This window comes from Phaseolus vulgaris, chromosome 3 (genome assembly GCF_000499845.2).
Source record: "Phaseolus vulgaris cultivar G19833 chromosome 3, P. vulgaris v2.0, whole genome shotgun sequence".
Lineage (NCBI taxonomy): Eukaryota > Viridiplantae > Streptophyta > Magnoliopsida > Fabales > Fabaceae > Phaseolus > Phaseolus vulgaris.
In genome coordinates, this window is record NC_023757.2 from 44,425,114 (window position 1) to 44,438,542 (window position 13,429).

Here is a 13,429-nt window from a genome sequence, read left to right on the forward strand (position 1 = left end):
GAGAATATATATAATTGTCATTTATTGTAAATAAAAATATTATTTTATAAATATAAATTAATTAAAAATAAAAATATATAAGCAGTTTTATTCAATTTTAAAGATTTTATATAAGTAAAATTAATATTAAATTAATATTTTGATTGATAAGAAAATCTTATAAAAGAGTATTTTAAACAAAATTGAAAAATTAATTAAATAAACGAAAAAGCTGCAAGGGACTCTGTGCTTTGTCTCCTGCTGCCACCTTCCAAGTAAAGAATGGTAGTAGTACATTCCTCTTCACCACGCACTAAAATATTTCCTTTTAAAAATATAATTAATTAAAATTAAAATTATAGAATGGTATGGTAGTACTACTTTCCTCTTCTTCACCACGCACTAAAATATTTCCCTATTAAGATATAAATAATTAAAAATAAGAATAAATTGTAATTTACTTAATTACAGTTTAAACCCAAACCCCTCAAAACAAAACCCACTTCCCTCTCACTGTCACTGAGAAGCTATCTCTCTATAAGCGCAAAAGAAACGGATTCTTTGTTGTTGGATTCATTGCACTCAGTTCACCTACTAAACGACACCGTAGAGAAATAGGCAGTGTCAGTGTGAGAGAGAGAGGTGATGTCGATGACGGTGGTGATGGACGAAGACGAAGACGCAGAAATAGAGCACGTCTTCGTTGCTCATGAAATCGATCTCGATTACGAGTTCGACGCTGCTCGGTTCTTCGATTTCACTCGACCGGAGACTCTAGAGGAAGCTCACCAAGCTCAACTTTGGTTTCAAAATGCCGCTAGTTACCCTCCTTCGCGTTAGTCTCCTTCTCTTTCTAACATGCTTTTCAAACATTTACATGAAGCATTTCGTTTCCTCATTTGTCGTTTGCCACATTCTGCCAAATTGCTCGCTATCTTTATTTTCTCCTTTTATTTTAGTTCTTTTCGGTCTGCACACTCTCTTCTACTGTTGTTGCTGAAATTACGCAATCTGTGTGGTTGTTTCTTTGCTTCAGCGTTTGTGAGAAGGCTGGTTGTGAGAGAGGATTTGTTCTTGGATGCTAGCGATTCGCCAAAATCGGAATATCTGGACTGCACCAGTAATCTTGATGATGAAAAATCCAGTGTTCCGTTAGGGACGGGAGTTTCGGACAGGGCTTTTGAAGATAATGGTATGCCTTCAATGCCGTTTACTTGTTCTATTGAGTTTTTCTCTAACTTTATGCAACTCTCATTCTCACTGAAATTAGTTCAAAACTACGTTGCAATCAACTTGCTTTCTTATATTTGTATATTCTACTTGTCTTCCCAGTGCTTCCTTTTGCCTGATGAATTCTTCATTTTTTTTTTATTATTTACACCTTAGGTGATCCGATTGAGCAGTAATTAGCTGTTATACTGATATCTATGTTACTATGGCTTCAACATTGGGTAATAATAATTTATATTCCTGAAGCTCTCTCCGCAAACTAACAAAAATATTTATGGTTTCTCTTAAATAAACTGAACCGAGCAAGTTTATGTATTGTTTTTGTTAATGTGAATGAATAAAAAATAATGGAAATTGGGGAGCTTTTTTCCCTCGCCCTCTACGGTACTGTCTCTCGGTTGGTAATCATGTGGACCTTTTTGTCTGAGCTGTGCATTTAGATGTTGTGTGTTCTAGCTGCTAGTTGAAGTTGAACCAATGTAAAATTTTATGGTTGTTGAATGTGAACACATTTTCACCACCTGCTACTTAGCAGATAGCAAAACTTTACCAGTCTTGTTTTGTACAAGCCTTAGGCGTAATTTTTAAATTATCACACTCTTGTGAGGTCCTTCTCATATAATTGCAACAGTGACCTGTAAGCAGTACATATGTTTATTCCTCTTGAAGTGGTAAGTTGGAAACTCTTACGTAATGGGCTTAAACCAAGATACAGTTGTCATATATCCAAGCTTTCTGCGCTCAATACATTATCTAGACTTGTTGGTGATGCCTTCTTCTGTAATTGTTAGGTCCAAAAGCACCTGGTGGAAATATCTCTCAATTGTTGGTTGGAGTTCTACAAAATGACAGTACGAGGCCACTACAAGTACCTACAGGTAACAATCTGATAGCAATACCATCATCCAGATGTTAATACGAGGAAGGAACGTAAATCTGCTCAGGGGCTTAGCATCTTATAATCCTTATTATTATGTGAATAAAATTAGCATCAATTGATTAGTTTCACGAATGCAGTTTTGGAGTAATCAGTTTCTTACTAGAAATTAAATATACAGGCCCAGGTGCTAATGATATTGTTTGACGTATAATCCTTATTTATTTTGCAATTGTCTCTTGTGCTATGGTTATTCCTGGTATGACCGTGGTTTCAATTTTGCTAAGGATTAACTCTCCCAGAAGATTAAGGTGGAGACAATGTGTGATCTCACCTTACCTTATTTAGTTATGAAAAATGATGGAGCAGGATTCAAATACCATACCACGGTCATTTAGGCTTATACTATATCAATAACTACTCTCCCAAAAGTTTAAGCTGCTAGATGGAAGTACTCGAGTGGTATTATATCTTTAACACGTGGCATTATTTTTTTACTCAGCTTCTGATATTTATAACATTGCCTTTGCAATTCTTTCTCATTTTCTCTCTATCTGCCTTTTCCCTCTTTAATCTGCTTCAACTTGTTATCTTATTCTGCCTGAAAATTGCATTTGTCTTTTTCTAGGACTTACCTTTGGCAGTAAGACAATAAGCAACAGTTTGAATTCTAAAGCTAAGTCTGCCGGTTCAAAGAGTTCAACATTAATGAAACCTACCACTAGTCAATTGGCCAAGCAAAATCTTCCTGCTAAAAATGTTGGTTCAAGGTGAATATTAGAATAAATTTCCAATTTTCATATTTAAAGTGACATGGTTTTTTCCTTGGGGGTGAGGAGTAGAATGGGAATATGAATTGCCATTTGTTTTGAAATGTACCATTTCATTGAACTATACTACAACATTTTGCTTGAAGCGGTGTAATCACTAAATCGAGCGAGCATTTTATTCTCAATGAAGTCATATTTTTTAATAAGTATGGTTGTGGGAGTATTATTACTGTATATCTTTGATTTTTTTTTTCTGCAAAAAAAAACAGATAACCTTATATCTTCAATTCTTCCATTATCAGATATCAAAAGCTGCTAACTCAGAATGAACAAAATTTATCTATCTCTTCTGGGCTAGAAGGTCAAGCTGCCAAGAGGCAAAAACTAGAGGGTGGTCTCTTGTGTAAGGTCTGCAAGTTGCCCTATTTTTTCTTTTCTAATTTTACAATACTTAAAGAAACTGCCTTCATATTTGTCTCTTTGATTGTAAATAGATATATACCTGAAATTGTTCATAAAGCTGGCTATGTAATGCTGTGAAATTTTACTCAATTTATAGCGAGTGGAAAATGATGCATCTTCAGAAATTTTTCCTAACATTATTACTTTTGGATGTATCAAAATTGCTCTATGGAACTTAAGTGCTTGGTTGATATTTGTCATGGGGGTACCGGTCAAATGCATTAGTAGAATTACAATTTTAGGGTGTGTTTGAGTTAGGTTTTGGAGAAGGGAACGGGAGAACAAATTTCTCATTTCTAATAAATATTCTCTATTTTGATAATTTTTAAAAATGAAGAAACAAAAATATAGATTAACATAAACTTAATGTCATAATCTTTTGTTTATTTTGTATATTACACAAGTTTCTTAATTTAAAAATAAAAAATGCACTCGCTCTTTCGGTTACCTCCAAATGCCACTCCCAAACATACTTAGTCTTCAATGTTTGGGTGGCAGAGTGAAGTACTTGAAACGTGGAGCAGGAACTCAAATGCTGGTTAAGTAATGTTGACATCACTTTATTTTATACAGGGCACATGAAATGCTTACTGTGTTGTCTCTGTGACAGGTTTCAGATGTGAAGCCTCAAACCAATTTTTTCCACAAGACTCGAATGAGGGTATGAATCCTAATGCAGAATTGTTGAATCTTCCCTTGGTAAATGTAGATTATTCAAAAATTGTCAAGTATCCTCTTCATATGAATTGCACGGTACTCATATTTTTGTCCTTAGTACGTTATTCCTTATTTGATTTTTCCAAAAAAGAAGTAATAAAATTCATTTTATTTTCTTGATACAATGCTGTTCTTGAGTGGGAATTCGTTAATGGCTAAAGGTATCCTCTATTAAGTACCTAAACTGCAAATGGGAAGAGTACGGATTTTTTAAATCTTATGGGAATATGATCTTGTTTCATGAGGGGGCAGGAAAGAGGTTAATGTGATATACTCTATGCATTTGTATGTTCTTGTAGGATGTCATGGTTGAACCAAACTCTGCATGTTCAAAGCTGAGGCTTACTATTCCAAGGGAGCCTGACCTTAGAACAGCACAGAGAGCACATAGGATAAGGTTTGTGATGTGTGATGTTCACTGAAATTTTGATGAATTTTCTTCTTTTAAGACCATAGACATTAAGAAATAATTGTGGTTTGCAGACCTAAAAATGTTGTTGAGGCAGACCAAGTAACAGTTGCTGCTCCCAGATTCAAAGCTCGCCCATTAAATAGAAAAGTTAGTTCTTGTTGAAGTATAATTTTTTTTGTTTGTTTGATTAGTTTGGTGCATTGTTCTCGTCATCTTCTCTAAATTATGTTCACAATCTAGATTCTTGAGGCTCCTTCATTGCCACCTCCCAAAAGGAGCACTCCACGGTTGCCTGAATTTCAAGTAAGCTCGAGTTCTGATATTTAGTTTCTCTATTTATCCGTACTTATGATCATACTATTATTATGAAAGGAAAAGAACTGAACAAATAATCAGGAAAACGATTTTGTTTCTACGTATTTATCTTTAAGTTCAGGTTTTTCTGTATTTACTTTTCAGGAATTTCACTTGAAGACTTCGGAGAGGGCAATCCAACACACATCTGTTACGCCATCTACGCTTCACTGCTATGACTCTGATAAGGTTAATTTAATCATTTTCTACAATTTTAAATATTAACAATTGTTATGTATTTTTTTTATTGTTGATATGCGTTTCCTTGTTTTATTTTCCTGTTGCACGATAGATATGATTAGCCTATCTGAAACCAAAGTTATCTGGTTGCAGGTTTGGGACAAACATACTACTGTTTCTTTAGAAAATAGAATCAAGGATTTAAGAAGGTAATAAATTTGGTGATACTGATAATGTACTTTCAAACTTTGACTGTTCATAGAACAATTGCACTAACTACAAAATACTCTTCTGTAGACCTACCGCAGGAGGTGCACCAACGTATGATGGATTGGGGTTTACACACATTTTTAAAGCTCGGCCAGTTAATAAGAAGGTAATGAGACGTCAATAATAAAATTGGATAAGGTACATGATAGTAAGTTAGTAACTTGTTAGCAAAGAATAAAATGTGAACCATAATTATATTTTCTGGTGGCATGATGAGATATGATTTTAAAATTTTTCCATTTGAAATAGTTTATACAATCTTTATGCTTCAATGATGAAAATACAACGAAACTTGCACAGGCTGTAGTGTTTTTATTGCATGAAACAATAGGATTTATCTCCTTCATAGTAGTTTAGTGCAACATTAAATCATAGACATATCTTCACCATCAAGCTGTTTATTATATAAAACAATATTCATATTCAAGCCAGATCTAACTTAAATATTTATAAAAAGAAGTTATTCCTGAATTACCTTAACTATGATATACTTGGCTTATAGATGCACTTAGTTCTAGTACTGACTTCTTTCTCAAACTTTGCATCTGGACCTCAGTATTTGCTAAGCTATATAAACATAATTAAACACGGAATTTAATAATAAATGGAGCACTATACTTTAGCCCATCTTAGTTAAGATAAAGTTGTAAGTGAAAAACACCTTATATAATTTTGCTAGATTCAATAGTATCTTTTCCATTTCCATTGTCATTCTTCTATATTTTTACGTCAAATTTTCTTTCAAACTCTAATTTAAGCAAGTCTTTGGAAGAAAGGCGATTCTTTTTTTAAAAAGAGTCCAGGATTTACATGACATTATTTCAGATAGTATCAGGAGAACTTTCCAGTAGAAAATTTTGTAAACAATCCTAAAGGCATTTAAGTAAAACTAGTGAATAGATAACTCTATTTAGTTCATCTTATTTTCTTTTCTTTATTATGTATGAGAGTAATCTGACTTCTGAAAGATACCCACAGAAGTCTGAAATTCAGATTCTTTTGTTCCCCTGTTGTCTGTAATTTTGTATTTAATTTCATCTTTCTTCATTCTTCCATTGTCTGACTACAGATACTTCAAAGTAAAGGAGATGGTGTTTTCCGTAACTGCAGACAGGAAACAACAGTCCCAATGGTATGGCATAGTGTTTATTGATTTTTTCTTCCCATGATATTTTTTTAGTAGAAAATTTTAAGAACTGCACCTTGCTTCAATTCATACAGGAATTTGATTTACAGTCTGAAAAGGAGGTTCAGCAAGATCCGCCAATTGAACTCTTTAGCAAGGTGATTTTTTTTAGTTTTTAATTTATATTTCGGGCTACCTTTTTGCTTGATGTACTTTTCTTGAGTTAATTCTCGAGCCTTACAGCATGTAACTTTGCCGCTTGAAATTTCAGTTGATATTGTTGCTAACCATAGATATTTTTTAACGATTTCAATCTTACAACTTTCTTGAAATGTTAGCTGTCTCTGACATCTGAGTGCCAGCCAAATAATGGATCTCATTTCAAACTGCCTCAGCATTCCGGGATTTGTAGAAAGGTTTACCCTCTACATTACTTTTTATTATATATAATTTAACCTACAATTTCGAATTGCATGTAAATGATGTTGGATTACTTTTCCTGTTGGCATTATATTGAGTTATTTGTTTATTGGTGCAAGGACTCAAAAGAAAATATATTAAATTCTTTTCGTCCAGACCAAGAGGTAATAGTATATTTAGAAATAACAGTGTCTGAAGAACACGACTTCTGTTAGCATTTTCTTTTCATATAACTTTTTATTTTTTAAATATTTGAATGTCATATTTCTATCTTTTAGTGATTCATCATTAATGACAAATTTCATCATTTAGCTGAGCTCAGACACGTGTTGCAGGAGAAGACTTTTATGTTTGGGGCAAATCAAACTTCTCGAGGGAATGGCGGTTGCATCAATCTGATGGGTGGAAGGAGGTATGCGCAGTTGACACCACTCTTCATGTTTAATACGATTGTTAAATCAGAACACAACATAAATTTAACGCATATGTATGTGTGTGTTTATGTATATATATTCAACACTCGAACTGAAATATTCCAGGAGCTTGGGAATTCGATGACTATAAGCAAATGAAAACGTGCAACCTACTTAGTTATGGGCATCAAACTAGAATTTTTTCTGACATGAGATTGACTGTACATAGTTGAATCTGACCGCGGATGATAGGTGTATATGTTTTTTCTGTACACAGAATCTTACATTTTTTTTCTAGGTGCACAGCTTGTATCTTCTATAACTTCCCTTGATCATAATTCAAAAATATATCATTAAAGGCAAAGTGTTGCATTCTCTTATGCTTATGTTAATTTCGCTGTTCATAGCATTAATTTATACGTAATTCATTTATCCTACTTTCTGGAATGGTATATGTAACTGGCCATGCCTCATCGACTGTTTTATTAAGATTCATAGCATCAAAATCTTGGACTGACACCTATCTCAGTTTGGAAATGGATCCTCTGCAGTTTTAACTCCTACACTTTACACATTTCTTGGTCAATTCTCATTCAATTTGAATTAACTTTTTGAACGGTGCCTTTTATATTTCGAAAAGTTTGGGACCAGAGGGGACCCAAGACATATATGTAAGATGTGGGAAGAAGCTTTATTGAGTTCGGGACCAGAGGTGACTCGAGACATATGTAAGATGTGGGAAGAAACTTCCAATAAAGCGTTATTATCTAATCTCAGCTCTATGCACTTGTCATTTCTTCTTTCTCATCTAGCACCTCAATCTAAAAGGACCTTATATTTATTGATCCTCTATTCGGTAAGAGCCTAAGAGGCCCACTATTTCATATCAATCAATTAGTATATCCCTGATTAGAATTTGAATATAATTAAATGTCACTAATACAGTTGGCCAAGAAATTTGCTCGAAACAAAGTACGTGTACTGATGTAGTTTCTGTTTTTATTCTGTTTTCTACACTTTTATAACTGTGAGGAGTGACAGAGTAGGAAGTTATTTTCTAATAAACTCAATTTTAACTTAATTTTTATTTCAATTACTTTATATTTTAATTTTTTAGAAATAAAATGCTTCCAGATATGTTTTAAATATATTCAAAAATAACATTTTTATTATAATTTTCCTAGAAATGACTCTGGAAATATATTATCATTCCCTGAAACAAATTCCACTGTATATATTTTCGTATTAAAATACTAACACAGAAATTGTTTATTCTTGCCGTGTTCTCTCGGGATCTTTAGGAACTGGTTTGGTGACTAAAGACTCTAAACCAATTTATCTGCACATGGTTTGATCACTATGGAAGGTTAAGTCTTAAGCAGTAGTATTTTTATTGGCAGGCACCGGAATATCAATGAAAACTTTACTTAATGCCGTCGCCAGAATCCGCTTTGGCCGGACTAACTTTTTTATTATATCACGTTATAAATAATATTGATCAATTTATTTCGGGCACTTCCTAAGTCTTACGGGATTATTACAGATAAATGTGTAGATACTAGAGACAGAATCCATAAATTTGTAACATTAAAAATTTAATATAAAATTGTTTTAAACATAAATATAATTGTTCTTTACGGGTTTCTATATTCTGAAAACATAGGATGACTTTTTTTCTCATTTTCAACACTATCAAAAATCTCTTTGGTAATGACACGAGATCTTCTACCTCGAGATTCTGGTAGAAGAAATATATAAACTGTAATCAATTTAAGATGATAATAGTGAAAGTGTTACTGTGAATACAGGTTATTAAAGACATAATAGATAATTAGTTATTATGAATGAAAAAAGTGGAAGGGTTGAAGGTTGAAATTGAAAACGTGTTGAAGTAGTTTCTTTCATTCAGGAAGTTTTATTTTTAATATTTTCTGATTAAAATAATATATATTATCTATTTATGAAAGCACTAATTTATTTGCTCTCAGAAAATAGAAACAGAAGGTTCAAATGTTACAAGTTGACCTTTTTTATATTGTTATTAATTGTCTAATCGATCTTTATTGAAAACCTTGATAATTCACAAGTCATACATAAAGGAAAGTGTATTAAAAGTGTGGACAAACAGTAACCACTGAAGGAGCCATGTTTGTGTTACACTATAGAAGCTGAAAAATTTAGTGGAGCAGTTTCACCCACAACTCAATATTAATATAAGCCCTCGAATATGTCTTGGGTCAGACTGAACCGAAAATCCTAATTGAAGATTTGAAGAAGAAAATGAGTCTCATCTTCAGCGTGTCTATGTAAAAGTTGACTGAAGATAGTTCAATTATTTCTTTAAATCATTGATGTACACCTAAGATTTTACTGTTCTCATAATGCCTATTTATTAAAACTTAGGTAGTTATGAAGAGTGATCAATGTTTAAATATTTGTTATATTGCGTTATATTTCAATAAATTGTCACTCACCAAGCTTATTTATGACGAGAATATCTTAGTTAAATAGTTTATTTTATTTATCAATAAAATATTATTTCCATGTGGAATATGTGATTTTCAGTTGTTTAGAATTTAAAGAGTTACTCATCAATATTTGAGCAACATTGTACTTTGCTTTCTAGGGTAAACAAGAGCACGCTCAAACGATTCCGGAAACATAGGATCGATGGGAACCAAAATCTTATAAATTCAATCTCTTGAAAAACATGAATGTTTTCTCCATACAAATGTCCAACAAATACAGGAATTGAACTATGATCACGTGCTCTATTAATTTAATATTTTAGGTAAGAAGTCACATGCCGCCTTGGCGTAAACAAAATCCATTGGCGGCATTATTACACACCTAACATCGACCTAGTACATAGTCAAGTGAAGTCCCAAAACAACTTATGAATGATGCTAATTTATTAAGCTACATCTATAGTGAGATTAGCAATATCCTAGCAATACTTAAATAGCAATTTGACCGGCTTCAAACATGGACATTTAACAAGTATGGAAATTTAACAACCAATATCATAAATAGATATATTCAGAAAGACACAATGCAACTTTCAATCAGCTTGACTAAGATGGAGTAACAGCAGCTAGTTTCATACGTTAGGCCAAATGGATGCAGGAATGCCATTTTTCAATATTTTAGATGGTGGTTGTTGTTGTTGAAGTGTAACCACATTCAAGCTTAAAGCACAGTTTAGGACACAAGTGATTGGTGGTGGTGAGTGTGAAACATGACAGTCTTTTCAGATATGCCACTGTTCACTTAGTTTAGCGGCCACAGTACGCATTGACCTAGCAAGCCAAGCAAAATAGAAATTAGCACAATCGGGTTTCAATTTGAATGTATATTGTGCCTGAGATATCACACGAGAGCATAGGGAACCAAACTTAGCTTTTGGAGCTATACTCAATCGGAATTACTCACCATAAGAAAGCCAAGAAGCATGCTTCCCAACATCAACTCAATTTATACAACTCAATGTGTTCAATTGTACATTTGAACCTGCACAACAATTTCCATACATTTTGAACTAAGCAATGCATACACATCATCTTATTTCATTTTAACTGCTGAAAATGAACTAATGGCTCTTTAAGCAGAGAAATAAAATCCTGCTCAGATGTTAAAAGATTTGTGCTGCAAGAACGAAATAATTTTCACTAAACTTGCCTATATCCATCAAGTTGCTGTAAATACTAATACACTCAGAACAAGTGGCCATGATATATAAACTTCCAAAAGTTCCTTTGACTGATCATCTGAAACTCGCCAGATTATGATTAACATTGACAAGCCTTAACATTAACTAATCTATCACTGGGACTGGTTTCAGGGTACTTTGTTTACTTCATAATCATAAGTACTTTTAGAGTAATTAATATAGTTGAAACTGCATACATGTGAAAGATGGAGGAGCAATGGATGACTATGTATAGAAATGAAATTGTAAGCTTAATTTCATGAATCGCAAAACAATACAAAAAGAAACTATAATTCCTTAACAAACGAACACACACAAAAGAACAATGTCTGAATCGTTAATATTACTGCATTGACGAAGCATCATTATGAAGCAGTTGGGTGGAGGAGCTCAGCTCTAGATGGCAATAAACCGAAAGAGGCAACCATACAAGCAGTTGGGTCTAAGCTCACAATCGAATCTCAGAAAGCACCAAATGAGGAAAAGACAAAAATGAAAAAAAAAATATTATGTGATTGGCAAAATGCAGCGAGGGAGAATTTTCCTCCCTCCCGAAATACACATAAGTTTTCGTTCTTTGAACGTTTTATATATAAGCTTACACAACAGGTGAGAGAAAATCAGAAACCCAACCCAATCCAAGAACAAGAAAAGTAACCCTTCCCTCTTTCTGTTTCTCCATCATTCCTATACAGTCCAATTGCTGTAACGAACTCCGTCCAATATCCATGGAAATAAGATAAATCGAAGTAAATCGGCGCAACATTAAAAAAAGATATAATAAAGAAAGCAATACCCGAAGTTGCAGGGGTGGTTAAGAATGGCTTTGTGAAAAGCCAGAGAAAAAAAGAAACGGCGTCGTGCGAATCAATCAATGAGTCGTAACTTTGGATCTCTTCTTGGCCTCGCTGTAAAGCACTACCCCCATGATCGTAATTCCGAACCCCACCATTCCCATAACCGTCACCGGATTCCTGAAAATCAAAACCGAAACCACCGCCGCCACCGTGGCTTTGGCATTCCCCAACACCTGAAGCGTCAAGGCGCTGGTGTGCTTCGTGACCAAAAAGTTGGTCAAGTTGACCAAATAAGCAACCGTGGCATTCCCGAGCAGCAAGAACACTATAAAAGGGTCTCCCCTGGCTTTCTCCACGGTGATAGCGAACACATTCCCTTCGATGTAGAGAGTAAACGGCAACAATATGAAAGCCGCCAAGGGAGCCATGTAGAGAAGCAAGTTCATGGAGTGAAGCTTCTCCGCTTCAGATGTCAACAGAATCCCCTGAACCACGGACTTCAAAGCGCGACCAGCAGTTGAACCGACACACACCAAAAACCCGAACAGATGAAACAAAGGCTCGCTATTGCTCGCAACCACGATCCCAAAGACAACGGGCAAAAGCGCCAGGTAAACCTCCCCGGTTTCCTTCTTGCAAGTGATTACGAAGGCGAAAATGGCGGTGAAAAACGGCGTCGTCGCCCCAATGGCTTGGTTGAAGGATACGGGAAGGTAGCGGAGCGAGGTGTTGCCGCAGACGACGGAGAAGCAGAAGATGGCGCTGAGGGCAAGGATCTTGAGGAACTGCTTCTTTGAATGGATGTGTTGGAGGGGAACGATTTCGAGGAAGTTGATGGAGGCGTAAGAGTAGGCGGCGCAGGATAGCATGTGGAGCATTGTGAGGAAGATGGGGAAGCGATAGCCGTAGAAGCTGAGGAGGTACTTGTTCAGGAGGAGGACGCCGATGTTGGAGAGGTACCAGGAGGCAATGATGAGGGCGGTCAGCACCGTCGGCGATAGGCTTCCGCCGTTGGATCCGAAGCTGTTACGGTGCTCCCCCGGCGGCGTGGGCGGAATGTCGAGCACCTGCTCCGTACTGTCGAGGCGAGGATTGCTCATTCGGCGCGTGGTCCATGTCTGCGCCTCCACCATCGCCCACAGCACGCTCTGCTTTCGGAGATGCTAAAGTTTAGTTTGGTTTGAGCGGCCAGATCTGAAGTGAAGCGGAGTAAGGCGATGGTGTTGTGGGGAGGGAGAGTAATATTTGATCGCAGGATGGTGATGGGAAATTTTGGGCCGTTTGATGGAGATTAAAAGGAAGAATAATAAATAATAAAAGAGGGATTGGTTGAGTGTTGGGGTGGGCCAGGGTTGTTTTGGGTTCCGGAAAGATGGATGATGGCGTACACACCTTACACCCTCCGCTTACTCTCTCCTACACATCTTCATCTTCGCTGTCTGTCGGTGTTCTGTGCTGTAACATCTCCATAAGAATAACATCTTCTTCTCCTTTTTTTTTTCTTTTTTTTTTTACTTTTTCCTCTCAAATTCTCCAATTACCTACTATCATCTAATTTAACATGAATAACTATTTCAACTTTTTATTGTTCCAATTTTAAGTGAAATTCTGTGCACTCTAGATCTGTCATTCTAACTTCAATTATCCCTAAATATTAGTACAAACTAAAAAAATCCTTGTAACTCTAATAATCATCAATTAATGTGAATTTAA

At 35.2% G+C, this 13,429-nt stretch overlaps 2 protein-coding genes across 4 annotated transcripts; one reads left to right on the forward strand and one right to left on the reverse strand.

The window, feature by feature from the left end:
• The first annotated feature begins 468 nt into the window (after positions 1 to 468).
• On the forward strand, positions 469 to 7,574 carry LOC137808031 (protein TPX2-like). Of its 3 annotated transcripts, none has more exons than XM_068608926.1 (17): positions 469 to 814; positions 1,016 to 1,171; positions 2,001 to 2,087; positions 2,715 to 2,856; positions 3,159 to 3,264; positions 3,929 to 3,979; positions 4,335 to 4,432; positions 4,519 to 4,594; positions 4,688 to 4,750; positions 4,907 to 4,990; positions 5,135 to 5,190; positions 5,279 to 5,357; positions 6,321 to 6,383; positions 6,473 to 6,535; positions 6,716 to 6,793; positions 7,133 to 7,209; positions 7,337 to 7,574. In XM_068608926.1, the coding sequence occupies exons 1-17, from the start codon at positions 625 to 627 to the stop codon at positions 7,353 to 7,355; spliced, it is 1,488 nt and encodes a 495-aa protein (XP_068465027.1). In that variant the 5' UTR covers positions 469 to 624; the 3' UTR covers positions 7,356 to 7,574. The 3 variants fall into 3 exon arrangements, with proteins under 3 accessions (XP_068465027.1, XP_068465028.1, XP_068465026.1); XM_068608927.1 differs by having other exon boundaries at positions 479 to 814; positions 7,110 to 7,209; XM_068608925.1 differs by lacking the exon at positions 7,337 to 7,574 and having other exon boundaries at positions 479 to 814; positions 6,917 to 7,158.
• A 3,838-nt stretch (positions 7,575 to 11,412) lies between these two features.
• LOC137808032 (probable sugar phosphate/phosphate translocator At1g12500) lies at positions 11,413 to 13,208 on the reverse strand. Its single transcript, XM_068608928.1, has one exon. The coding sequence runs from the start codon at positions 12,847 to 12,849 to the stop codon at positions 11,791 to 11,793; it is 1,059 nt and encodes a 352-aa protein (XP_068465029.1). The 5' UTR covers positions 12,850 to 13,208; the 3' UTR covers positions 11,413 to 11,790.
• Positions 13,209 to 13,429: the final 221 nt, after the last annotated feature.

What these genes read in the sequence shown, in the direction of transcription:
- LOC137808032 (XM_068608928.1), bottom strand. Translation starts at nt 12,849, where the DNA reads ATGGTGGAGGCGCAGACATGGACCACGCGCCGAATGAGCAATCCTCGC.
- LOC137808031 (XM_068608926.1), top strand. Translation starts at nt 625, where the DNA reads ATGTCGATGACGGTGGTGATGGACGAAGACGAAGACGCAGAAATAGAG. An exon ending in CAGGGCTTTTGAAGATAATG is followed by an intron (nt 1,172 to 2,000) that starts GTATGCCTTCAA and finishes TGTAATTGTTAG; the next exon opens with GTCCAAAAGCACCTGGTGGA. An exon ending in CACGGTTGCCTGAATTTCAA is followed by an intron (nt 4,751 to 4,906) that starts GTAAGCTCGAGT and finishes TTTACTTTTCAG; the next exon opens with GAATTTCACTTGAAGACTTC.